Genomic DNA, 24,533 nt, shown 5'->3' on the forward strand with positions numbered 1-24,533 from the left:
ATTGAAAGGCGGTGGCAGAAAAAGACCAAAATAATCCCAGTGGTAATTGGTGCCCTGGGTGCAGTTCCAAAAGACCTTGGGGATCACCTCAACACCATAGGGGCCACAGAAATCACCATCAGCCAATTACAAAAAGCAGCTTTACTGGGAACTGCCTATATTCTGCGACGATATCTATAACAATTGACAATAAAATTCAGCCATCCCAGGTCCTTGGGAAGGACTCGATGTCTGGATAAAACAAACCAGTCAATAACACCTGTCTGACTGTGTAAACAAGAAATAATAATAATAATATAGGAAAAGTGATTTTTTTTTTCTGGAAAAACAGCAAATTGCAGCATTTTGTGGGCATTGCTGGGGACAGATTGAGCATGATAGGGCACTTTCCCTCATGATTTTAGGGCAATTTTATCCATTTGGCACCTTTTTTTTTAAACCTCCAGGAACCTAACTCCTGCAATCCCATAGACACAAATACTCAGTATTCGCGGTTTCCTTATCCGCAGTAATCACAGAGAATGGAACCCCCATGAATACCGAGGTTCTCCTGTAGTTATGAGAAACAATACACTGTTTACAGTACTTTTATGTAAGAGCTGCTTGGTTTCTTGGTCTGATCTGAGGAGGAGGCTTCTGTGTTTCCTCTACCTCCTTTTCCTTTAATTGTATTTGTCACACTATGAACGGTGACTGCTGAAATCCTATTACCTTTGAGGACAGGACTTGAAGCCAATTCCCTTAACAATCATTCCGACTCAGAATGGGGTCGGTCCGTTCTGAGCTCGAAACAGGCAGTTCATTCGAAGTTCAGTTTTGTTTGGAGCTTGGAACAGTTGAAATGGCCTGTTTGAATCAGAATGTTCCAAGCTTGAAAATTTTGCACTTCCCTAATATGAACATCCTACCATCTCCTTAAATGTGTGCTGCATCTTTTTTAAAAAATGAACACCAGTCTAACTTCTTGCCTCACTCCTAACCTTTTATACCCTCCCCAGGAAACATTCGGAAGAAGGCAAGTTCAGACGGCAGCAAGAAGGCTTTGCACGTTTCAAATAAGTAGCAAGAAATCAAGTGAGTAACTTGCACTCACTTTCCTTTTTGCTGCTTTTATGGAACATGCAAAGCAACTCCTAAACGTTCAAGAGAAGTACTAGCTGACTCTGTGTAGCTCCTCCTGGTGACATTTACCATTCATTGCAATTGGAGGAGAAAGGTGATGGATTAACACATGCTTTTTCATCAAGTGTCTTCTTCCCTGTCTTGGAATTTCAGATTGACTTGATTCACCTTGGAGCAAAGTTCTCCCCCTGCATTCGGAAGGACCGACATATTGAGAGGCTGATCCAAAAGCAGAAAGACCAGGAGCGCAATTCAGGCTGCTGCGTTCAGAATGACAACTCTGGCTGTGTTCAGACCCTGCAAGCAGATTGCTCGGTGAGCACACTAACCAGAAGGTTGCTCTGATTTGGGTGGTCTCTGATGACAGCTGACTTCTTTGAATGATGGTGTGAGACTGTAAACATCCTGTGTACTGGGGGCTCACTGATTTAATTTGCCATGTCTGTGGTATGCTGGGCCGTCGTGGTTCTCTGGATGGTAAGGGAGAGGCTGCCCTGGAAAGCAAGCTGAGAACCAACTGGTTTTTTTAATGTGATCATTTACAAATTCTCCTGTGGAAGAAAAAAATCGCCATTCTGCCATGGGCATCTGCAGGACTTTTTCCAGGGATGGTGGGTAAAGCCAGCAACCCAATATTGTTCTCTCTGCAAGTATGCCCCATTGAATTCAATGGCAATTGGCTCAATCTGGCATGGGGCAACTGCTCCCTTGCTCCAGACGTTCATGCATACTGCAAATATTTGCACAATCCTCAAGAAAACTAGCCTGGTGCTATTCTCTTGCAACTGGAGGAGTTTGCTCTCATATTGCATACATACCTATTTATACAACCAGCCTTAGCTCAGAGAAGTTGGATGCATGTCAGTGCATTTTTGGTATGTTCTGGAGGCCTGGAATTTTTGAAGTGACTCAAGTATGCAACTGGACAGTAACTTGCACACGTTTGAAAAGCTGTTCTGCTTTTTTTCTTTGCAAAACTTTTTTTAAAAATTCATGATTTGCTTTTTCCTTGAGAATTGTGAAAAAGAATTGATACTCTTACCGATGGTGCCAGGGCATCTCTAGAAAAAAGGAAGTATTGACTGGAGTGCATGTGGTGCTGGCTATTGGGATCCATCCTCAGTGCCACTGGAAGCCTTAAATCTCCTGGTTCTAAATATTTATTCAAAACTGCTCATTTTATCAACACAGACCTGAGAACCAGAGACTTAAAGCTATAATGGAAGCATGTTCCATGGCAATCAGTTCAGCTGACGGAGTGAATAATTGCATGTCTGGGGAGACACATTATTTGTGCTCTAAAACCCATATAACATGCCTAGGCTTAGGGGGACCTCCTTGGAAAACCTGTTTTGAGAGCCAGCGTGGTGTAGTGGTTGGAGCATTGGACTCAGTCCAGGGAGACCTGAGGATGCAAATCCCTATTTTGCCATGAAACTCACTGAGTTATTCTGGTCCAGTCAGTTCTCTCTCACCTAATCTACCTCACAGGGTTGTTGTGAGGGTAAACATAACCATGTACATTGCTCTGGGCTCCTTGGAGGAAGAGCGGGATATAAATGTAAAAAATAAAATAAAATAAAATAAAATAAATAAATAAATAAAAGTAAATAAATAAATTTTATTGGTGACCCCAGTCACACAGAAAGACTTCACATGCCCCAAATAAGAACTCTGTATGAAGAGACTTCTGGTGAGAGTTGCTCCTTCTAAAAATGCAATTTTAACTCTTTACCTTTTTTCTTTTCGTAATGTTTCCAGGAAACATTAGCCACTTTTGTAAAGTGGCCAGATCATAATCCACCACTTGCTGACAAAAGCAATTCAAGTCTGAAAAGATCGTCAGGAGCTGTGTGCCATCAGGATCCCAGGTAGCTCAGGTGGAGACACAAGGGGTGGTGTGGAATACCTCCATGGAGATAAATGCCCTACATATATATTGGAATGTTTAGAATAGTGGCTAAAGTGAGAATTCTGTTGGTTAGGCGTGTGCATGACCGTTCAATGTAGAACTGGTTCGCATCGAACTGGGCTGGTTCGGCGGTTCAACCCGCAATCGAACCGGACCAAGCCTGGTTCAATGCAAACTGGTTCTTTATCCGAACGGTTAGTGGGCCAGTGGCAGGGGAGAGGTGAGAGAGACTGTTTAAGGCTCTTACCTGGTTCGCTGCCCCCATCCCCACCTGAATCGCTGGCCGGATCACTGTTTAAACAAAAGCTGCCCATGAGGAGGTGGCACGATTCCAGCCTATGCACATGTGCAGAGACCACGCAAATGGTCTCTGCACATCTGTGGAGGCTGGAACCACACCACTGCCACATGGGCGGCCTGTGTTTAAACCGCGATTTGGCTGGGGATGGGAGCAGGGAGCAGTGGTGAGCCAGGTAAGAGCCTTAAACAACCTTTCTCACTGTTCCTCTGGATTCTTACCAGATTCCCTTTTACAAATATTGCTGTCCAAACCACCAAGCCAGTTCGATTGAAGAGACTGGACCTCGGGCAACATGGTTCAGTTCAAATTTAACCAAACCGCATTTTGGGGTTCGTGCACACCCTTACTGTCTGTCCTAATCCCTGTTTGCGGGCTATCCCAACAGGACTTGTGAGGAGCCAGCTTCAAATCGACCTCACATCTGGCCTGATGATATCACCAAATGGCCGGTAAAAATTCTTCCATTCTTTCTTGTTTGCTTTTACTTTATTTTGCAAGGGGTTTTCTACAGTGCAAGTGTAGGTGAATGTTTTTTAGAAGCTTGTGGAGAGAGAGGGAGAGGGGGGGAGAAGAACTGATTTGGTGTGTCACTGCTTTGTTCCTAGTACAGAACACACTGCTTCATGGAGACTGTCCAGTGACTGTCCATTGGGGAAGTAATTTTACCTTTCCTGCCCACACCATATATGTGCACCCTTTTCAGGCATGCCCACAGTTCACACTCAAGCAGGGAAGATTATGGTACAATAGACTTTCATCTGGTATGAAAGCTGAACATTGACAGAGGTGGTCTAACTTTAGAGCTAATTTGAGGGTTGAGGATCCTCCCTTAATTCCAGAGTCTTACAGATGTGGGTGTAGGTTGTAGCCATGTCATGAAAAGACAGGAGAGTAGGAAGCCCAGATATCCATACCCATGCATATATTTATCACTCTTGCACACTACCCCTCCTCCTTCTTTCCGCTTGCCTTGTAGTGGGTCAGATCCCAGTGCCTTCCTATTGCTACCTTCAGATTTGGGGACTTCTCTCTGCAAAATCACACAATAATCTGATGGGAGATCCGGTTACAAGGACACAACTTGGGATCTCCAGGTCCTTGAATCCATAGCTGAACTAGCTACTTCTAGAGTTCTGTTAGTTTAGAGTACCCTAATATGTCATTGCATTAGTTAACAGAGGTAGGGAAGCCAAATTGACAAGAATGATTAGGATGGATTACTTAAGGGACATATTTGAAGCCTTTTTTTCTTTACAGATATGTACCTATCAGACCAAAAATAATCATACTGGCCTATTGCATATGGACTGTGATATTAAAGGAAGGCCATGCTGTCTTGGAACCAAAGGCAGGTAAGTATTCATGAAGCTGGAAGTGTTCCTCCCAGTGCTGTCCAAATGCTCATATTATTATCAGCTGCCAATTTCCCCTCCTCTCCCTATTTGGGTTGGAGACACACACCTGTAGAGCCAACCTTCCTTCCTTTTTGAAAAGACACCCTTCTGACTTTGTTTCAATCAATTTTCTAAGCAGTGCTGGTGTCCATTAAGGTAAGTAATACTTGCTGAGCTTGCTAAATTAAAGCTGAGTCACTGAGCTCAGCATCCCTTCAAGCTTTGCAGCACATGTTCATGCTAATTCAGATCACTTTATTAAATCTGAGCTTCTAGAAAGCTCATATCATCTGTCTTGAAATCTAGGTTAGTAAAATTATGCAATTAGCTTGTAATGATCTCACCTGTCAGCATGTTAAAGCAGGAGCTAGATTAGAATCGGCAGTCAGAATAATGCTTCAGTCTGTTGATCAGCTTGAAAGCAATAAACATGTAAGCGTCTTAAATGTTTAACAACCATTTTGGAGCACAATTTGAATACAAATATGAAAACGCTGTCCTGTGTCACTTTTTAAAAGACAAGTTGGTTTGTGGCATAATCTTTCGTGGGCCAGAGCACACTTGGTCAGATGCATAAAGATGTGACAAAGTGGACTCTGGCCCATGAAAATTTATTCCACAATAAATTTGCCAGACTCTTGTCAACAAACCAAAGTTCTGGGTCATCTTGAAAATGAACATAGCTATCTTTCTGCAGTTTGTCAAATATGAGAATATAGAACTTTTACTTTTTGTATTTTCGTTATTGGTAGAGAGGACAAGGGTTAGGAGTTCCAGCCTCAAGCCAGGCATCTAGTCCTCTGTTTTAAGATTTTTTGTTTGTTTTACTTTCAAAATTTAGTGAACATGTTGCTGAAATACTGCCCTAAGTGGCCACTGCTACGGTGTTCTAGTTGCAGTTAGCACAGTGTTGGAAGAGTGTGCTTTAGAGCAGGGCTGCACACAACTTCAGCCCTCCAGCTGTTGTTGGACTACAGTTCCCATCATCCCCAGCTACAGTGGCCAATAGTCGGAGATGATGGAAGCTGTAAGCTAACATCTGCGGAAGGGCCAAAGTTATGCTGCCCTGCTTTAGAGGCAGGAATGTGTATATTCGACCCATTCACAAACTATTTAAATTTAAAATCAATGGCTGACACCCAGACTAATGCACAACCCTCTGGAGCATATTTTTAGGGCTCCAGCGGGTGGGGGCCATAGGTGGAAATCATCCCTCCCCCATAGTGCCAGTGCAGCATTGGTCTGGATTGTCCTGTTGGGTGGAGGCAAATCTGATGTCCTGTGAATGTCCTTAATGGTCTCCAGTGAAGATACAAAGCATAGTGCTTCTGAAGCCAAATACAAGGGCCTCTGGTTGTGTTTTCATTCTTTCCCCTAGAAGGGCCAAGGCACCACCAGTCTCCTCTGTGTGGTGTTGCCCAAGGAGAGGACGGTGGGGGTTCACTGATGGGTCATGGCAGCATTATGGATGGTTTCATGGCCTTTAAAAAATTGCTAAGAAACTCTGGGATGAGATGGGTGGGAATGGAAGTGTTGAGGTTGGACTCATTCCTTATTGACCTTATAAGGCCTACGCTGATGTTTAGAAACTTACTAGTGCAACTGCAAAGGCTGGTAGAGCTCTGGGCTGCACAACTTTGGCCCTCCAGCTGTTCTTTTCCCATCATCAAAGTTCCCATCATCCCCAGCCTCAGTGGCCAGTAGGGATGATGGGAATTGTAGTCCAGCAACAGCTGCAGGGCAAAAGTTGTGCAGCCCTGGTTTAGCTTTTGAACTTAGCCTTTGCTGGGGAGAGGAGCTGAAGCCCAGATTGGCAAGGGCAACTTAAATCATCTGACTCCACCTGTCTCTCTTTGTGCTAGCTGTGCAATCACTACTCGGGAGTACTGTGAATTCATGCATGGCTATTTCCATGAAGAAGCAACTCTCTGCTCACAGGCAAGTGATTTCGCCTCAGTTGTGTAGGTGCAAAAATCTCTGGAGGTGTTTTTTACCCATGCTTGTGGATTGAGGAATATCCAGATTTGCCACATCATTCTAGGAAAGTGCCAGAGGGTGCTTTGGGAAGACATAAATCTCATGGCCTCTTCTTTGCGCAGCAGCGATTAAGAACTCGAGTGTATTGGGGCTCATCATTGTGTGTATGATGAGCCGCTCGAATTATTATTCTTTTAGATTCACCACCAATATTACTTGGCCCCAGTTTGCTATCGCTCTAAAGCATCTCAGAGTTGGGCAGCTACATTTGGTAATTCCTGCTCAGTGCCTAGGGTTCAGGGAATGAAATGCCCGTGGTCTACATGAGTACCTTGGGGCTACTATCCAAGTCTTCTTACACACAATTGTCCCCCTTCCCCATATCCATTCCTCTCTTGCTCTGTCTTGTAGCAACAACAAGTCTCTTCAAATTATTGCAGTACTCATTGGAATACCCATTTGGAATCAAGCATGTCCTCTGAACAAAGAGAGACCAATTTGTATAAAGCTATTCAAAGGTGCTTCATGTCATTTGAGAGGAGACTGTGGCATTCCTTTCATGTAGAGGAGCAGGCATGCTGCAAGAAGCCAATATCCCCAGATCAATCCCTTGCATTTGCCAGTTAAGAAGGATCTCTGGTGACAAACCTGGAAAAGTTGTGAGGGCTGCAACCTGTCAGGGTGGGCTAGATGGTGCAATGGTCTGGGTCAGTATATAAGGCAGTCCAGGCGCCTATCCCATGTTCAGAAACAGACCAACCACAAAACACCCCTGCTGCTTCCTTCTCATGCTTGCTGGGATGCCTTTGTAGCCTACTTCTCACCTGTCTCCCCACCCCCACCATTCTAACCTGGTTTATATCAGCATAGGTGGCCAGGGTCAGTTAGAGGCTAATCTCCAGCTCTTCCTGGGGTTGGAATTCTGTAGGCATATAGACCCCACAGTGCGATACAGTAAATAAGCATCACTAATGGATTCAGGGTTTGCCCTTCTCCTAGCTGCCCCAAACCCCTGATTTCCTCTCGTCTGCACACTTGAATGTTTGCTTTCTCTTCCTAGGTACACTGCATGGATGAAGTGTGTGGCCTCCTACCATTCTTGAACCCTGAAATTCCTGATCAGTTCTACAGACTCTGGTTGTCTCTCTTCCTTCATGCAGGGTGGGTAAGAAAAAGGGGAGAGTGCATTGCCTTGGGAGGAAAGATCACAGTCGTGAGTCAGGATTGGGCCTTCAGGCTGGATATTTTCTCTTACTGTTAGTGCCACTGCCTGTTAGGAATCAATAGGCTGCTGGAATTACTGAGAGAGCCTGCCTGCAAAATCCAAGCAGGCTTTCCTCTAGAGTTGCAGTATTTTCATAAACTGGGCTTGGTAGTGAGGACTCTGGGCCCTTCTCTTGATTCCTATTTAGTGTTTCACCTGTTTGTATAAACTACAGGACTATCTAGCACAGGGGTTCTCAGCCTTGTTGGGCTACAAAGGCCATTGTGGCTGGGGATGATGGGAGTTGTAGTCCAACAACACCTGTGCACCCAAAGTTGAGAACCCTTGTGTTAGATCATCTTGTCTGTTTGACCCAGACACTTGAAAATTGGATTCATCTGGGTACTTTCCAGATTAGACCCTGCAACGGGGTCACGTCGTATCTTGGAAGTGTGCTTCCACGCTTCCTGCATTGTGACACTGCAGTCTCTACGCAGACTGGAAAGCGCCCCGGTTGAAGTCACAGTATTGGCATGATTGTCTGGGGCTCTATCCTAAGAATCAATTATTCTTAAACTTGCCTTGGGTCTTTTTCCTGGGGACTTCTGGCCTTTAACTCTGAGGCAAAGCCCTTCCAGAGTGTTTCTTCTGAATGTGTTAACTGACTCGACAGCCCTTGTGCAAACTCATGAGACTTTTCAGACTGGCAGATGCTGCTGTTCTAATATGAGCAGCATGACCTGTGAATGTGAATAGGAAGGAGTCACTATTTGAGAAAATAGAGCTTGGATGTCTGAAGCATTGTCTATCATCTCTGTAGGATTGTCCACTGCCTGGTGTCGGTGATCTTCCAGATGACAGTCCTCAGGGATTTGGAGAAGCTGTCAGGCTGGCATAGAATCTCTATCATTTTCCTCCTCAGTGGCATCACAGGCAATCTGGCCAGTGCTATCTTCCTTCCATACAGGGCAGAGGTAAGGGCATTGTTGGACCTTCTGAAGGTTTAATTGCTTTGTGTTGTCTGACTTACAACCTAATAGAAAATGCTCTATTTGTATTCATAGCTGGACATTCTTTGCAACCTAGAAAACCAGAAGTGCTTGTTAAGCCTTAAGCAGATCTGTAGCCGGGGGGGGGGGGGGGTTGTGGGTTAGAGCAGGTCTGATTCCCACCGCACCCCACCCCACCCCACCCCCTGGCCTTCAAACAAATAATATTTAAATAACTGGATGTTGCTTGAACTTAAGAGTGATGGTGGTCAGAGAGGCCGCCCCCTTGCTCCACCCCTAAACATTTAGGCTGGCTATGGGCCTGGCCTTAAGGAGAGGGCAGTTTGACAGTTGTGAGAGCAGCCACCAAGATTGCCTTCCATTTGTGAACTGAAAGCAAGGGCTTTTAGAGTTGTAGAACACACACCCCTGGTTTGTATGGTTTCATTCTGGTTTCAGCATTTTTCAGATCTGAAATATTTGAGAAAGAGAAGGTTTAAAAAAAAATTCTAAGCACAGAGTACTGCACCAATTGCAAAAGCACTGAACTGCTGCCTCTGGATACTTCAGTCTTGTTCTGGGCATATGTTTTTACAGCCTGCATCTTTAGGGAGCCTTCATAAAACAGGCCTACTAGTTTGCTAAGCATGAGACTGCTCTAGAACTGAATATCAGACATCCATTTTATTTGCCTTTGAAATGATTGGTGCCCTCCTTTCTCTGGCCTTACAGGTACAGAGCTCCCTCCCCAGGCATCACTTTTAGGATGTTTTATGCCCCTCAAATTAATCTAGTGTAGTTTTGGTTTGGTAAGGTAGAATCTTCTGACAACATGCTGTTGTTTCATCATAGTGTGCGGGAAAGTCAGTACTCAAGTTCCTATTCTGGGAGTCCAAAATACCGGAACAGAGAATTTTCCATAACTGTGAAACCTGTGTTGAGTAGTTTGACAGCTGAACTCCTTGTTTGACAATATTTAATGGTATGGCCTGCCTCAGACTGTACCACTTCACGTTTGAATGCTCCCTCATGACACACATACTTTCTGCATATGGAAAGCTAGCATGTCAAAGAGAAGAGCCCAAGCCCAGTTTTCTAGGGACAGGAAGGTGTGTTTTGAATATGTGTGTTCTCATTGGGGAAAGCATTCAAGTGTGTCATCCCCACCTACAGTTTGAAGAGGCATAGTCCTAGGAGAGCTTTACAATATGCTATATATGTGTATTTGAAAAGATATACCCATATTCGCATTGCTGATGCCTAGGGCCACTTCTGCACTCTCAGTCTGTCTGATGTCTGTCTGCTCTGGTAACATCTGGACCCATCAGATGCTACTGTGGAGACAACTGGCTAATGAAGGTTTAAAAGGGAAATCTGTGCACTGCCTCTGTCCTGTCGGCCTTCTGCTGAGCGCCCTTGCCCTAAAGGGAGCAATTCAGCAATTGCTTTCGCTTAGCTTTATCCTCCTTCCTTCTGCCACCTGCCAAGAGAAAGCAGCCTAAGAAGCTAAGGAGGTGTGACTGCAGGTGAGTGATGTCATTGGCCCAAGCAAGCTGTCCTGGCCAGCTGCCATCTGATGCATCACACCTGATGCATCAGGTGTTTTGAAGAGTTTAATGGGATTGGATAATGGGATTATCTCTTGTAGCTGGTGGCACATGGGGTCAAAAGCAGATACTCCTTCACCTTCCTTCACTACTTGTTAGAAAGAGATGAGAAGAGATTTTGGAGGGATTCATAAATGACCACAGCTAGCAAGGTAGAGCCGCCCTTTCACTCACACTTGGCCTTTCTCTTCCATATGATGCCTGTCCTGGAGCACAAGAGCCTTGGTGTAGTGTTTTGTCCAGGCTTGGAGGCCCATGTGGGCATGTCCTCAGTGACCCTTGCTGGAGAAGAAGTGAATAACTGAGCCCCACCCCAATGCAGACATGGGTAGTGAAGAAACTCAGGAGGCAGGATAATGGCTTTGGTGTATATGCAGCAGTCTTCAAGACATGGAAGTGGATGGGCAAACTGCCGTCCTCTCACAAAATGGTCTGGGCCAAAGAAAGGCAAGACGTGAGAGCTCCAAGAACCCTACAGGGACATCCTTAAGTTCTGCCTGATGAGGTGCTGGTCTGTGTCTGTAATAAAGGTGGTGGTGGTGGTGGTGGTGGTGCTTGACTTCCTAGTGAGGTGTGGGGGAGGGGCCATTTAATGGTGACAAGGAATATTGGCCTACATTCTGTGCAGCCCTCCATCAAGGGAAGGGACCCACCAGGGCTGCTGTGCAATCTCAAATGCAGCCCCACGGGTGTCGCATCGAGGCTGGTGCACAAATACTTTAAAGCACTTCTGGACAGCAGCACAGCGCTCCCTTTGATTGGAACCCATAGAAAGGAGTGCTGCTGTGCTGCTGCCTGGAAATGTTTCCAGTCTTTTCACAGCAGCCTCATTACTACACCGTTGGGGTGTCTTCTGAAGTTGTGTATCACCCTCGGCAGGTCCCTCACCTTGATGGAGGGATGCGCAAAATGTAGGCCTTTATTGGTTCAGTCTCTTTGGCAAGGCTCAAATCCCCCTGCTCAGTCTGGAAAGGTGTGTGTATGTATGTACACCTCTCTCGCTCTCGCTCTCCTGTATATAATAAGCCTGTCAGCTATAGCCTTTGTATGTATATTTTTGGCTTGGGTTTGTGGCTGGCTCTGCGGCCTCCCTTGATTCCTTCCTCTGAGGCAGTGGGGAAAGTAGGATGCGATGATGCTCTAGTCCAAGCAGCTGCCCAGCCTCCACGTGCAGGACGGGCACATGCTGGCTGCCCTGTTTGCTGGCACGTGGCAGTGCCCACACCCTTTGAGACTGATGCAACAAGCAGGTGGCTAATCTGAAGTCCTGACAGGCTCTAAAACAGATCACCCACCTAATCCCGGGGAGGGCATCAGCAGTTTCTTGGGATACTGCAGTTTGCTGAGTCACTGGAAGCCTTTGAGCACATCCCTTTCACGACAAATTGCTCAGTGTGACAGCTTCTTCCCCTGCTTTTGGCACATGAACCTTGGCTGCCCTGCCTTGATTGGTGTTTACCTGAAAGCAGGAATGAATTATTGCCGCATTCTGCCTTGTGCAGCTATCCTGCTTTAAGGACTATCCTGTCCTCTTGTTCATTTCCCCCCCCTTTTGGTGCAAATATGAGCAGGGCAGCACCCTATCACTGAAGGGATATATAGAGTAATGAAGGCTTCTTCCTTGTGCATCTCTACTGTACTTTGTTGTTTCTCCCCATATGTAGGCTACTTAGTCCTTGGCATCTAGTATGCTTTTGCAAATAGATACACAGAGGTTGGGATTCTTCGTTGCATCCTTTTAAAGTCATTGGGTGTGAAAATGAATTGTTTCTTGACAAAAGGCCATTGTTATCCCTCCTTCGCTACACCTCCCCTCTAGATGTAGACCTTTTTTACCTGTGTCTTCTATCCTACCACACCTTGGCCAGTGCTGTGTGTGGAGCAGGCCTGCTCAACTTCGGCCCTCCAGCAGATGTTGGCCTACAACTCCCATAATTCCTGGCTATTGGCTACTGTGGCTGGGGATTATGGGAGTTGTAGTCCAAAAACAGATGGGGGGCCTAAGTTGAGCAGGCCTGGTGTGGAGCCATAGCTCACTGGCCAAGCACTTGCTTTGCATGCAGAAGGTCTCCGGCTGAATCCCTGGAATCTCCAGGCAAGGCTGGGAAAGACTCTTTCCTGAAACTCTAGGGAGCTGCTGCCAGTCAGTGCTGATCAGATGGACCAATGGCCTGACTTTGTATATGCAACTTCAAATGTATTAGTCAGCAGTGCCAGGGTTGCCAGAACCTAAGGGGTATACTCGTGGTTCAAATGGGCCGTAAGCCAGAATTTGGCTTTTTTAAAGCCAAATCTGGCCGCCTAGGTCAGCACTAAAATATCAACCTTCTGTGCTAAGAGAAGCAGACTGCTGTGACTGGTATAAATTATTCAGACTAAGACCATTAGCTCTGCCCCTAGGCAAATAACTATGCATAGTATTGAAATAATAACATAAGAACAGCCCTGCTGGATCAGGCCCAAGGCCTATCTAGTCCAGCATCCTGTTTCACTCAGTGGCTCACCAGATGTCTCCAGGAAGCCCACAGGCCACATGGCATCCATCCAAGAGTTCTGAAGGAACTCAAATGTGAAATTGCTGATCTCCTAGCAAAAATTATATAATTTGTCCCTACAATCAGTTTCTGTACCTGAGGACTGGAGAGTAGCTAATGTAACTCCGGTTTTCAAGAAGGGATCCGGGAAATTACAGGCTGGTTAGCTTAACTTCTGTGCCAGGTAAATTGATGGAAAGCATACTTAAGGACAAAATTGTTAAACACATAGAAGAACAGGCCTTGCTGAAGGAGAACCAGCATGGCTTCTGCAAGGGCAAGTCTTGCCTCACTAACCTTTTGGAGTTCTTTGAGAGTGTCAGCAGGCAGGTGGATAAAGGTGATCTGCTTGGCCTTGGACTTCCAAAAAGCTTTTGACAAAGTTCCCCCTCCAAAGTAAACGAGTAAATTTAGCAGTCTTGGGTAAACGTAGCAGTCATGGGATAAGGGGACTGGTTTAAGTGTGGATTGGTAACTAGTTGAAGGACGGAAATAGAGGGTGGGAATAAATGGATAGTTCTCACAATGGAGAGAAGTAAGACGTGCGTTCCCTCAAGGATCTATACTGGGACCAGTGCTCTTTGACTTGTTCATAAATTGTCTAGAAGTCAGGGTAACCAGTGAAGTGGCCAAATTTGCAGATGGCCCTTAACTATTCAGGGTAGTAAAATCTAAAACAGATTGTGAGGAGTTCCAAAAGGACTTCTCCAAACTGGGTGAGTGGGTGACAAAATGTCAAATGTGGTTCATTGTAAACAAGTGTAAAATGATGTATATTGGGGCAAAAACCCCTAACTTCACATATACCCTGGTGGGATCTTAGCTTTCAGTGACTGACCAGGAGAGAGATCTTGGGGTCATGGTGGAAGGCTTGTTGAAAGTGTTGATTCAGTGCACGGCAGCTGTGAAAAAGGCCAATTCCATGCTAGGGATCATAAGGAAGGGAACGGAAAATAAAAATGCTAGTATTATAGTGCCCTTATACAAGGGTACGGCCATATTCCAAGCACTGTGTTCAGTTCTGGTTACCATATTGTATAACTGGAAAAGGTGCAGAAGAGGGCAGCTAGGATTATCAGGGGTCTGGAGCATCTTCCTTATGAGACAAGGCTACAGCATCTGAGGCTCTTTAGTTTGGAAAAGAACGAAGTGACTATAGAGAGACATGATAGAGGTGTATAAAATTATGCATGGAGTAGAGAGAGTGGATAGAGAAAAATTTCTCCCTCTCTCACAGCAATAGAACCAGGGGCCATCCCATGATACTGAAGGTCAGGAAATTTAGGACCAACAAAAGGAAGAACTTTATCACACAGTGCATAATTTCTGGAAATCTCTGCCATGGGATGTGGTGATGGCCACTAGCTTGGATGGCTATAAAAGGGGCTTAGACAAATTCATGGAGGACAGGTCTATAGATGGCTACTAGTCTGGTGGCTATAGGCCACCTCCAGCTTCCCACTCATGCTTCTGAGTTCTAGGCCTTGCCCACATACTGTCAAGCTTGTGTTTACTCCATGAGGACTAGAGATGTGCTGTGTTCTCCTGGTTTTTTAAATGAACATTGGGATTCTCAGAACTCTGAATTCCACACAGAGCACCCGTGTGTGGTGTTGCTGCTTCAGTTTTGCTGAATTTCAGAATAAAGAGCCTTGGCTGCTATACCTCCAGGTATGATGGGGGTATTGCAGTGTCGGGACCTGCCTTTGTGCAAAATTGAATGACTGCCTGTGCCCTGCAAGAGTGCAGGCAGAGGAGAGTATGTGGGATGTGTTCAAGTGCTGCAAGGCCTACATGGCAGGGAGGCCATTCTGAAGGGCTGCTGCTAGCCAAGCTGGGCTGGCAGCAATAGCTCTGAGATCACTGAGCTCTCAGATCCCAGCACATGAATTGCCTGCCCTCACCTCTTGAACACACAGAGATCAGGACCAGGGACCAGTGGCTGCAATTCACCTCTGCCTGCCTGCCTGCATGCATTGCTCAAATACATGGTTGAAATGTCAGAAGAGAGCTATATTCACCTGAAAAAATAGAATTACAACTTTGAAACTGCCCAGTTTGACTGGTGTCTTTGTATATTTGTTACTCCTATTTCTGCTGGCCAACGGCCGTAATAAAATTGATGATGATGATGACTGGTGTCGTATCAATTCACTGTGTTACTAATTAATTATGCTCCATAACATACATGTTTAGAAATGGAAAAGGTTTTGTGGAAAAGTTTAGAAATTTTTTTAAAAACCAACCTGAAATATCCATTTTGGTAAATGCTCTGCCACATGCCACTACATGAATCTTATTTTCTCCTTTTCCCCCCCAGGTGGGCCCAGCAGGATCCCAATTTGGCTTGTTAGCGTGCCTTTTTGTGGAACTCTTCCAGAGTTGGCAGGTCTTGGAAAAACCCTGGAAAGCTTTCCTCAATCTTTCTGGAATTGTCCTCTTTCTCTTTGTCTGTGGACTGCTGCCATGGATTGACAACATCGCACACATCTTTGGCTTCCTCAGTGGCCTCTTGCTTTCCTTTGCCTTCCTGCCCTACATCACCTTCGGCACTGTGGACAAGTACCGCAAGCGGGCCATGATCATTGTTTCCCTAGTGGTCTTCATTGGCCTCTTCGCCTCTCTCGTGATCTGGCTGTATGTGTACCCCATTGATTGGCACTGGATTGAGTATCTCACCTGTCTGCCCTTCACTGCCAAGTTCTGTGAGAAGTATGATTTGGACCAGGTTTTGCATTGATGGAGTTTAAAAAAAAAAGTTTGGGAGAGAGCATTTTAAACTTGGATACCTGCTGGATTCTGAGCAGCTATGGACGGCAGTAACCTTGGTTGTGGAAAAACAGGGCGTCAGCTTCCCCGTGGGATTCCCCTTTTCTATCCATACATTGAAACCCTGTTTACAAGGCATTTTGTCCCAAGTGTAAGAGTGACACAACTAGAAAAGTGCTGCCATCTTTGCAAACCCGAGTGGGATGGATAGAGGTAAAGCAGATATGCCTCTTGTCCATTCCTCTATGCATCTCTGAGCATTAGGTAGCCATTTTGGGGAACAATTCCTACAAAGCAAGTTCATTCCCCAGTGATGTCCTGAGCCTAAAATGGGACAAAGTCTCTGGTACTGGAGACATTTCCACTACAGTGCCACAGCAGATGGCAATCTCTGCCAAAGTTTTGATGCTGAGACACCTTCCAGAACAGTTTTGCAATATAGTAGAAAACACCACACTTCGCCCGCCCCCGCCTATGTCTAGTCATCCCTTTTGATGAGGTGGCAAACGAAGCAATGATATTCTTCATCGATAGGACTGATTTGGCTTTTTGTGGGATGGAAGTTTGTCAGGAAGTGACTTTTTAAAAGCACCTTAGTGACAAGGCAACATGCTGTTGAACTGCTTCACCCCTCACCATCTGCCTCTCTTTCTATGGTCTCTTACTTGAAAAGCCTCCTTTATATGCAATTTCCAGTCTTTTTAGTTTCTTTCTTAATGCCTTTTGGCACAAGATGGTGCTTGGACCTGAGGGCCATCTTCCCTGCCTTAGTGCCTTTCTGTGGTACTATGAATTGCACTGTGAAAATACCCCCTCCCCTTGCCACCTTTTGTCCAAGGGGTATTTTTAATATGCAATGTTTGTTTCTTACAATCACAGTGTGTCACTGGAGCCAAATACTTTCTGGCAAAGAGTGTTGGTGCTTTTAAAGAAACGTTGTGCCATCTGTAAGAAATGCTGGTAGCTACTCCAGTATTTGTTTTGAGAGATTAAAACAGAGTTCAAGGGTTTTTGTAGAAGCAAACTTGAAGAATGGCTTGGGATCCATATCACTCTGGAAGAGTGAGGCCAAGCAGATTCTATAGTAATTGATAAACTGGAGAGCTGGGGAAAGAAAGGAAGAAGTGATATTTTTGGTCTAAATAAATTAATGGATGAATTAAAAATAAAATATCGAGCTGGTGTCTTTTTTTCAACACAACTGCCTTCTGAAAATACTTAGTATTAGAAGTGACCTACTATGCAAGTAACCCTCCCAAAGTGAAATACATGGGGAAATGGAAAATATACATTTGTTTTATCCAGATTAAGGTAATAGGGTTAAATAGTTTTTTATTAAAGGTAGGGGTGTGCAAAGAGGTTTGATGTCGAACCGGTTTGGTTTGACTGTTTGGGGTCAAACCGAACCACCCTCTGTTCAGTCCGACCCCAGACCGAACACCTCCCGATGTTCGGGGGGTTCCCGAGCTTGACATTGTTTTTTAAAAATTACCTTTACTCCCCTTGGGGAAGTTCCTGGAAGCAGCAGGGGGGGTGGTCCATGGAGGTTCCCCCTCCCCCCACTGGCCTTCCTCATGCCCCCCTTGACTGGTTTGGCTTTTCTTTGGCTGGTTTTTGGCCTTCGTCCGGTAGCCATTATAGAGGCTGCGTGCCTGTGCACTTGGCCTCTGCGTGGCCTGGGCCATCTGTGCAGGCGCACAGCCTCCATAATGGCCTCCGGGCAAAGGCAAAAAACCAGCCGAAGAGCAGCCGAGCTGGCTGAGGGGGGCATGTGTGGGGAGGGGGAATCATGTGGAGGGGGAACCGCCACAGATCCCCCTCCGCTGCCTCCAGGAACTCCCCCGAGGGGAGTAAAGGCAATTTTTTTAACAATGTCAAGCTTGCGAACCCCCCTGACTGAACCGGACTGGAGGGTTCGAGAGGGATGCCAGACCAAACTGGCCCGGTTGGGTTCGAGGCCGGTCTGGCCTCGAACCGGGCCAGCCAGTTCTGTGCACATCCCTAATTAAAGGTACTGTTTAAGTTGAAAGTTAATATTTGACCTAGTAAAGCATTTACAGTGGATATACATATCCACATATAGGCTTAGTTGAGATTGGGCCTTAGTTGGCCTTGTTACATTGGTTAAGGTAAGTGCAGATTAATCAACCCAGCTACAGAGTCCATGTAATCAAACATACTAGGTTAACCCACACAGAGCATCTGCACACTAGTACTTGATTGCTCCCCTCACCCCTGCCACAGCCACACTCACCTCTGAGATCTCTCCACCCCCACCTGAGCCGCACTCCTGCTCCTCCTCTTCCATCCCATTGCTTCCATCCCCCTCACCCCTCTTGGTCACTCCTCCATCCCTTTACTCCATTCCCCTCACCTCTCTTGGTTGCAGCTGCAGCGTTGCTGGTTTTTATTGGCCAAGCTGCAGCCCCCTATCCCCAGAGACCTCCTCACCCGAGCTCCACTCCTGCTCCTCCCCACAGGAGCAGCAGCGGTCGACCAGGCCCTTCCTCGCTGCTGCCACCACCATGGCCACTCATTCCCCTCAGGCCGCTGACAAGCCCGGACCCTTCCCTTGCCTGCCTGCCTCACTCCACCAATGGCCCCACTCTTCCAAACAGCAGCAGTAGTTGACTGGGCCCTTCTTTGCTGCCAATAGGCACCACAATGGCCGCTCATTCCCCTCAGGCTGCTGACAGGCTCGGGCCTGTCCCTCGCCCTTCTTTCTTTCTCTCTTCCCCTCCCTTCTTTTTCTCTTTCTCTCTCCTCCACTCACCCTTCCCCTCTGTCTTTCTTTCCCTCTCCCCTCCTTAGTTAACAGATCTTGTTTCCTCATCTAATTCACACAACGGCAGCCTCCTTCTCCTGAAGGGGCTCTTTCCTCCCTCACAACTTCTCTCTTTGCAGACCCCTGCCCGCTATCTATCTATCTATCTATCTATCTATCTATCTATCTATCTATCTATCTATCCATCCATCCATCCATCCATCCATCCATCCATCCATCTTGCCTCTACAATCAAGGACATCCGACTAGTAACAGTTGCATTCCAACTGTCCTAACCATCACAGGCTCCCTATCGGCATATGGAATCTCCACTGCCCCAATCGCCATGATGCTTCTGCTCGTGAACTCTCACAAGATTTGCCACACACAGGATTCACGGGTATGCCTTAGAGAATTTTTTATATATATGAGAGATAGATGGGGACTGGCAGTGGTTTTGAATTGAGGCAATGCAGCCTCGAAAGAAGAAAATTCCCTCTCCCACCTATGCAAAACAGCTGTATGTAAATAGCAAAACATTCCATGCTCTTCCAGCTGTAACCAGTAACTTGTATTGGCTGTTTTCACTACGAAATTGTTCCTCTGCTTGTTAAGGTTGTCTGTTCTGACTTTCAGTTTAATTTCATAACCTCTTCATCAAAACTCTGATCTTAAAATTGTATTGCTTATTATTCACTGTTTAAAATGTATGTTCAATTGCCCTTGGAAACTAAATTGACCCCTACACTCAGATTGGCCTTATGTGCAACAGGTTAAAGCTTTCAGTTTTCCTTTGAATTTCATTAAGCTGCATTGTGGACAACATTCTATCCCTTCCAGGGGTGTAGCAAGGTTGGAGTAGGCCCTGGGACAAAAATTGAAGATGGGCTCCTGCTGGTAAGGAGAGGTACGAGGGGAAAGAGCAAAGAGTAAGCTGTCACTCTGCTAGCATGCGTGCACACACACACGGACACCCCCCACCCCAGCAGGCAAATGTGTCCCCACCCTGTTCGGTTGTAGCTATGCCTGCTTTCTTGCAGACTCTAGGTGTGCTCACTCAAGTGTTCACATAAGTGCCATCATGAGAATAGTAAACCAGTGCATCTGCACAGGGCATTTTACTATTCTAGGGCAATGCTGATTGTGAAGTCCCCATCCTAATTTTATATTGCACAAGCAATGTCACCAGTAAGTACAAAATGTTGCAGCCTTGTCCTATACTATTCCCATGTCCTTCACTATATTTGCTCTTATGTAGGACTTAGGCCACCTTACCTGTGCCGTTTCCTTTCAAGAGGTTGGTACCTGAATAACCTTGCTTCGATAAGCCACCTGTATCCTTTCTTTCTAAACTTCCCTCAAATTGTGCACAATAACACTGACACCTGTCACTGACTGACTTTCATATAGTTGAAGAGAGTGAAGTAAGTAAGAACCCATTAGAAAAGATAATATTTATTTATTTGGTTTAACAAAAGACATGGCAAGTGGAAGGTGGCATTGAGAATGGCTTGTGAGAAGGATAGGATAGAAGGATAAAGGATAAATCCTTTGTCCCATTTAGTGGTGAGAGTTCTAAACATTTTCTGTACACACAGGGCTGGCCTGCATGACTTTTGCATCGCCAACAGAATGTACATTTAAATCCACCTATTTCACTATTTGTACTTTTGTGTAACTATGAAAGAAAGGCAGCTATCAAGCATATCATTTGGGTCCATTTTTCTTCTTGGGCCACCTTCTATATTTGCAAAGCATACAAACACAGCTTCCACATATTTCAGCACAAGAGAGCAGCCAGACAGAAGGCATGGAGAGGGTTTCTCCATAGAGAGCAAAAAGTAACTTCACAAAGCACATGCCCCTTTTTTCCCCAAGGCAAATAGTAATCCTCAGAAATTGAGGACCTAATTGAATAATTCTGCTTGCCAAGCAACATTTACCTAATTGCAAGAATTCTCCACAAGAAAAACCACATTTTGAAGAATAGAAGGCTTGATTTCTGCAACAATGATCTATGTTGATGTATTGACTTCCTTCACAGTTATGGATACAGAGTTTACAGAGCAACGCAGTTTGGTTGTTTGCCTTTTGCCCACGTATAAGGGTGATGGTGGTAACAAGTGTCCTGAAAACAGAGGGGCAGATGAAGCTATCACACAGCTAAGGATAAATGGTAGTTCCCTACTACTAAACAAGGTATGGCTACTGTTATGTTGGAGGTTTGTGACAATCACCAATTTTGACCTGCCGAATTCAGAGCATCATCGACAACAAACCATTGTCTGATAAAGACTAGCTTAGCTGTTACAGCTTCACCACCCTGCCAGTTTTGGGGTGCCTTTTGATCTCCATCTGTAGTATGATGGTTGTTGCAGGGCAAAGCCAGCTAAGACACAAGTGAAAAGGAGAAACCGGGCTGAGGTGTAGCTACCTGTATCAAGGCAGCTGTGTGGGTAAAAGGGGACTGCTGGGCTTTAGGTATTTGCTGCCTTGAGAAAATGGCACTGGTAATGGTAAGAGTTGTCTATAAGAGGTGCTGATCTACCAGTTTGTATGTGGTAGAGGTGCCCAAACTTCTTAAGAGGGCTTCCTCATTGAGGTTTTTAATTTGGTGTAAGCTCACGTCCCACTGACGTGGAAGGCCTTGAAGCCCCATAGCTCCCACTACACACCACTCGGTGACTCACCCACAGGGCTCTTCTGACCCACTGGTGGCTCCCATCTGAAGATATGGGAATCACTGAGAAAGCTGGCTTGTTGACCAGCGAGCTCAAAAGCAAAAAATGAATGGCAAGGGGATGCATGAGCTCAGCAGCCACTATTCCTACGCATGAAGGCATGGCCACGAACAGCGTGCTGCATCTCAATGAAGTTCAGTGAGCCCACGGTGATCTCACAAGGGCCTCGCACCTTAAAGCCACACTTTGAGTAGAAAGGGATGAGGAAGTCTTCGCACATCAGTGTGGCTCGACGCACGTAGGGGAGGCAGCAGAGGTACTGTAGGTAGCGCCACATTAAGATAGAGCCTTTGCCTTGCTGGCGGAAGGTGCGATGCACTGCCAGGACATGGATGTGGACGGTGCTGCCATGGGGTTTGTGCAGGGTCAGAGCATCCTGCCAAGATAGGAGAGGGAGGGAAAGCATAGTTAGAAACTTGGTTTCATCCTTTGGGACACCTCCCTCTAGTATTGTGAAACAGGTGAGTAGCAATCACATATTTTTATTCAACTTCAGATGGTCAGTTGGCATAAATCAATAAGCTCATTGGTTTCACTGGAAGAAATCTCATTGCACTAGTTTTTAGTCCAATGAGATGAGACTCATAAGCAGGGGCAAATTTATGCAAACAGAAGAAAACATTGACCATACAATTTATGCGCTGAATACGGTAAGTTGGGGATCCATGAGGAACTAGAGTGGGGGAAGAACAAACAATTCAGCAGTCCCTCTTCCCATAATGCAATAGTGCAAGATTACCTATTCTCCAGGCTGGATGAGTAGCTTCCTGTTTACATAGCCATGAATGCAGTAATAGCAGTCTACTACAGCAATGACTGCTGAGGGTATAGGCCCAAGCAAGCAGAAGTGGATCAGCTGGTCCCAAAAGGAGCAGGTACAATGCAAGGGGAATATTTTGATCCTCCTTGCCCCACTGTGCTATATGGGAAAGATGGGGAGGCGACACTGGGGCCACCATGCCTGTCCTATCTTCTCTTTACTAAAGCTGCTGAGAGTCGACGAGCTGCCCTCGCCATCTGCACTAGCATTTCCAATAAACACTTCTGGGCAATGTGAAGTAGTCTCTCATGCCACTTGGTTCTCTGTGTTGGTATCACAGGTACAGCAAGCATGGGCCCAAAGGCCCGTGTGTGATCCAGCCACCCCCTTACCACTGAAGAAGCTGCCACAAGATGGAGAGGGAGGGAGGAAAACACAGAGTCAATGTATTTTTGACAGATTTGGTTCTCTATATGCAACTGGTTCAGCTGCTCCTCTTTGTCCTGTCCTTCTCTGCAGCCAGTGGGCTTGCTTCCAGGCCCCTGCAACAACGCAGGGAGCGCTGGGAGGAAGCTGTTGGCTGGTGGGAGGGGAAGGACTTAATCACTGCAGAAGGCCTTTCCTCTAAAGGTGGGGGAGAGGGAAGTTGCTGCCACCATCTGCCTAATGAAAGAGGGGAAAGGAGCATAGGAAGCTGCCATATACTGAGTCAGACCACTGGTCCATCTAGCTCAGTATGGTTTACCCAGACTGGCAGCAGCTTCTCCAAGATTGTAGGCAGAGTCTCTCTCAGCCCTATCTGGGAGATGCTGCCAGGGAGGGAACTTGGAACCTTCTGCTCTTCCCAGAGTGGCTCCATCCCCTAAGAGGAAGATCTCATAGTGCTCACATGGAGTCTCCCATTCAAATGCAATCAGGGCAGACCCTGCTTAGCTAAGGGGACAAGTCATGCTTGCTACCACAAGACCAGCTCTCCTCACCTAAAGGTGATCCTAGGCCCATGCACCAACTCACAAGCAAGGTGGTACTTGCCCTGGGCTCCCTCCGAAAAGAGGCAGCACCTTCATGAGCTCTGTGACTTGGTGCATTTTAATAGTGTGAGCCAGGTGGCTGCAAGAAACATTGAGGGTTGATGGTGGCCCATCATCCAAATTGTGATGGCCACAATTCTTAAGGGACATATCTCCCATTATCACTGGCAGCTGTTACATGTTCATGCTGGATTTGGTTCTCATCTTCACCCAGACAAATACAACAAGGGAAAGAGATGCATTTAAAAGGATTTTTTTAATTACCTGGCTGAGTCTTTCCTGATCCCAGAGAGAGCCAATAATGAAAGCAACTAGTCGGCCTTCTTCAAACCAGCCCAGTGACAGCTCAGGGCAGAGGTTTAGAAAATGGCGGATCTCATCCAGGTGGAGGGGGCAGTCTCCTGACACCGAAATGAATGCTGTAGAAGACAGAGAGAGGAGATCATCTTGTGCTGCTGATTAAAAAGTGGCAGTAAATCCTAAAGGCAGGATATTGAGCCAGCCCTGAGTACCAGGCAGAAGGTTGGAATGGAACTCCTGAATCCAATGGATTGCTATTTTCAAGCTAATTTTATTCCAATCTGGCTTCTGCTGTTACTTTCGGTAGAGAGGATAGATTTGGACAGAGTGAGGAGGTTAATCATTCCCTACAATAACCCCTGTGAAATCTGTGGGTGCCATCCTTCACTGCACCAGGTTTTTTGTTGGTTTGCTGTACAAGTTATGCAAGGGTTCTCCTTTATAAATCTTCACTGGGCTTTATGCTCATTAGAAAAGAAGTGAATTCTCAGCTACACACAGCAAATAGTGACCACTAAGACAAGCCTTTGAGGTACTTCAGGTAGACAATGGCCTCCATCATTAAACACTTGGCTCTTCAAATTCATGAGATAATATAGATGGTATTATGTGTGACTGGAATACTAGAGTGGTAAATATGCCAGTCCAATCAGATACGCTTTCCCAGCAGGGCTGTTGTCAAACAGCAACATCCTACGTGATACCACAAGCTACTTTTTAAAACTCTGCCCACCTGCTACTGAATTTAAAGGGCAGCTTGCAATGTGGCATGAGCAACTATTTACACCAAAACAGAGTTGCAACTTCGGGTTGATCAATGATCAAACAACTTAAATTGACCCTAACAACAATGTTCCCAACTTCCCATTGTGGGAAAACTTGGCCCAAGAACAAGTCTGATGAGGAATCTATTGCTTTATCAGGACACCTCTGATGCTAGGCTGTACACAATATCATTTAATTTTAGGTAACTGACTTTAGAAATTCTAAACTGCTGTTACTCAAGGTAAGAACACAATAGGAGGGAAAGACGGGTCATTTTTAAACCAAAAATATGCTTGCCTTCATTACATATTTAAGAAGGTTCAGTTCCATAATGGTCAAATCTGGCTACAAACCTCAGGGAGA

At 45.8% G+C, this 24,533-nt stretch overlaps 2 protein-coding genes across 26 annotated transcripts in view; one reads left to right on the plus strand and one right to left on the minus strand.

The window, feature by feature from the left end:
• The window catches only part of RHBDF2 (rhomboid 5 homolog 2), a 105,673-nt gene extending 88,693 nt beyond the window's left edge, over window positions 1–16,980 (plus strand). For all 14 annotated transcript variants that reach the window (XM_053302830.1, XM_053302828.1, XM_053302818.1 and 11 more), the window contains 8 exons: window positions 1,276–1,437; window positions 2,884–2,993; window positions 3,721–3,784; window positions 4,593–4,687; window positions 6,592–6,667; window positions 7,767–7,867; window positions 8,731–8,884; window positions 15,361–16,980. In XM_053302830.1, the coding sequence (XP_053158805.1) occupies window positions 1,276–1,437; window positions 2,884–2,993; window positions 3,721–3,784; window positions 4,593–4,687; window positions 6,592–6,667; window positions 7,767–7,867; window positions 8,731–8,884; window positions 15,361–15,780 (1,182 nt within the window). In that variant the 3' untranslated portion in view covers window positions 15,781–16,980. The remainder of the gene's footprint in view (window positions 1–1,275; window positions 1,438–2,883; window positions 2,994–3,720; window positions 3,785–4,592; window positions 4,688–6,591; window positions 6,668–7,766; window positions 7,868–8,730; window positions 8,885–15,360) is intronic.
• A 3,032-nt stretch (window positions 16,981–20,012) lies between these two features.
• AANAT (aralkylamine N-acetyltransferase) overlaps window positions 20,013–24,533 on the minus strand; it is a 29,207-nt gene continuing 24,686 nt past the window's right edge. For all 12 annotated transcript variants that reach the window (XM_053291981.1, XM_053291989.1, XM_053291980.1 and 9 more), the window contains 2 exons: window positions 23,370–23,524; window positions 20,013–21,690 (listed from right to left, as the gene is read on the minus strand). In XM_053291981.1, coding sequence (XP_053147956.1) covers window positions 21,385–21,690; window positions 23,370–23,524 — 461 coding nt within the window. In that variant the 3' untranslated portion in view covers window positions 20,013–21,384. The remainder of the gene's footprint in view (window positions 21,691–23,369; window positions 23,525–24,533) is intronic.

Source organism: Hemicordylus capensis, chromosome 2, assembly GCF_027244095.1.
Source record: "Hemicordylus capensis ecotype Gifberg chromosome 2, rHemCap1.1.pri, whole genome shotgun sequence".
In the NCBI taxonomy this organism is placed as follows: Eukaryota; Metazoa; Chordata; class Lepidosauria; order Squamata; family Cordylidae; genus Hemicordylus; species Hemicordylus capensis.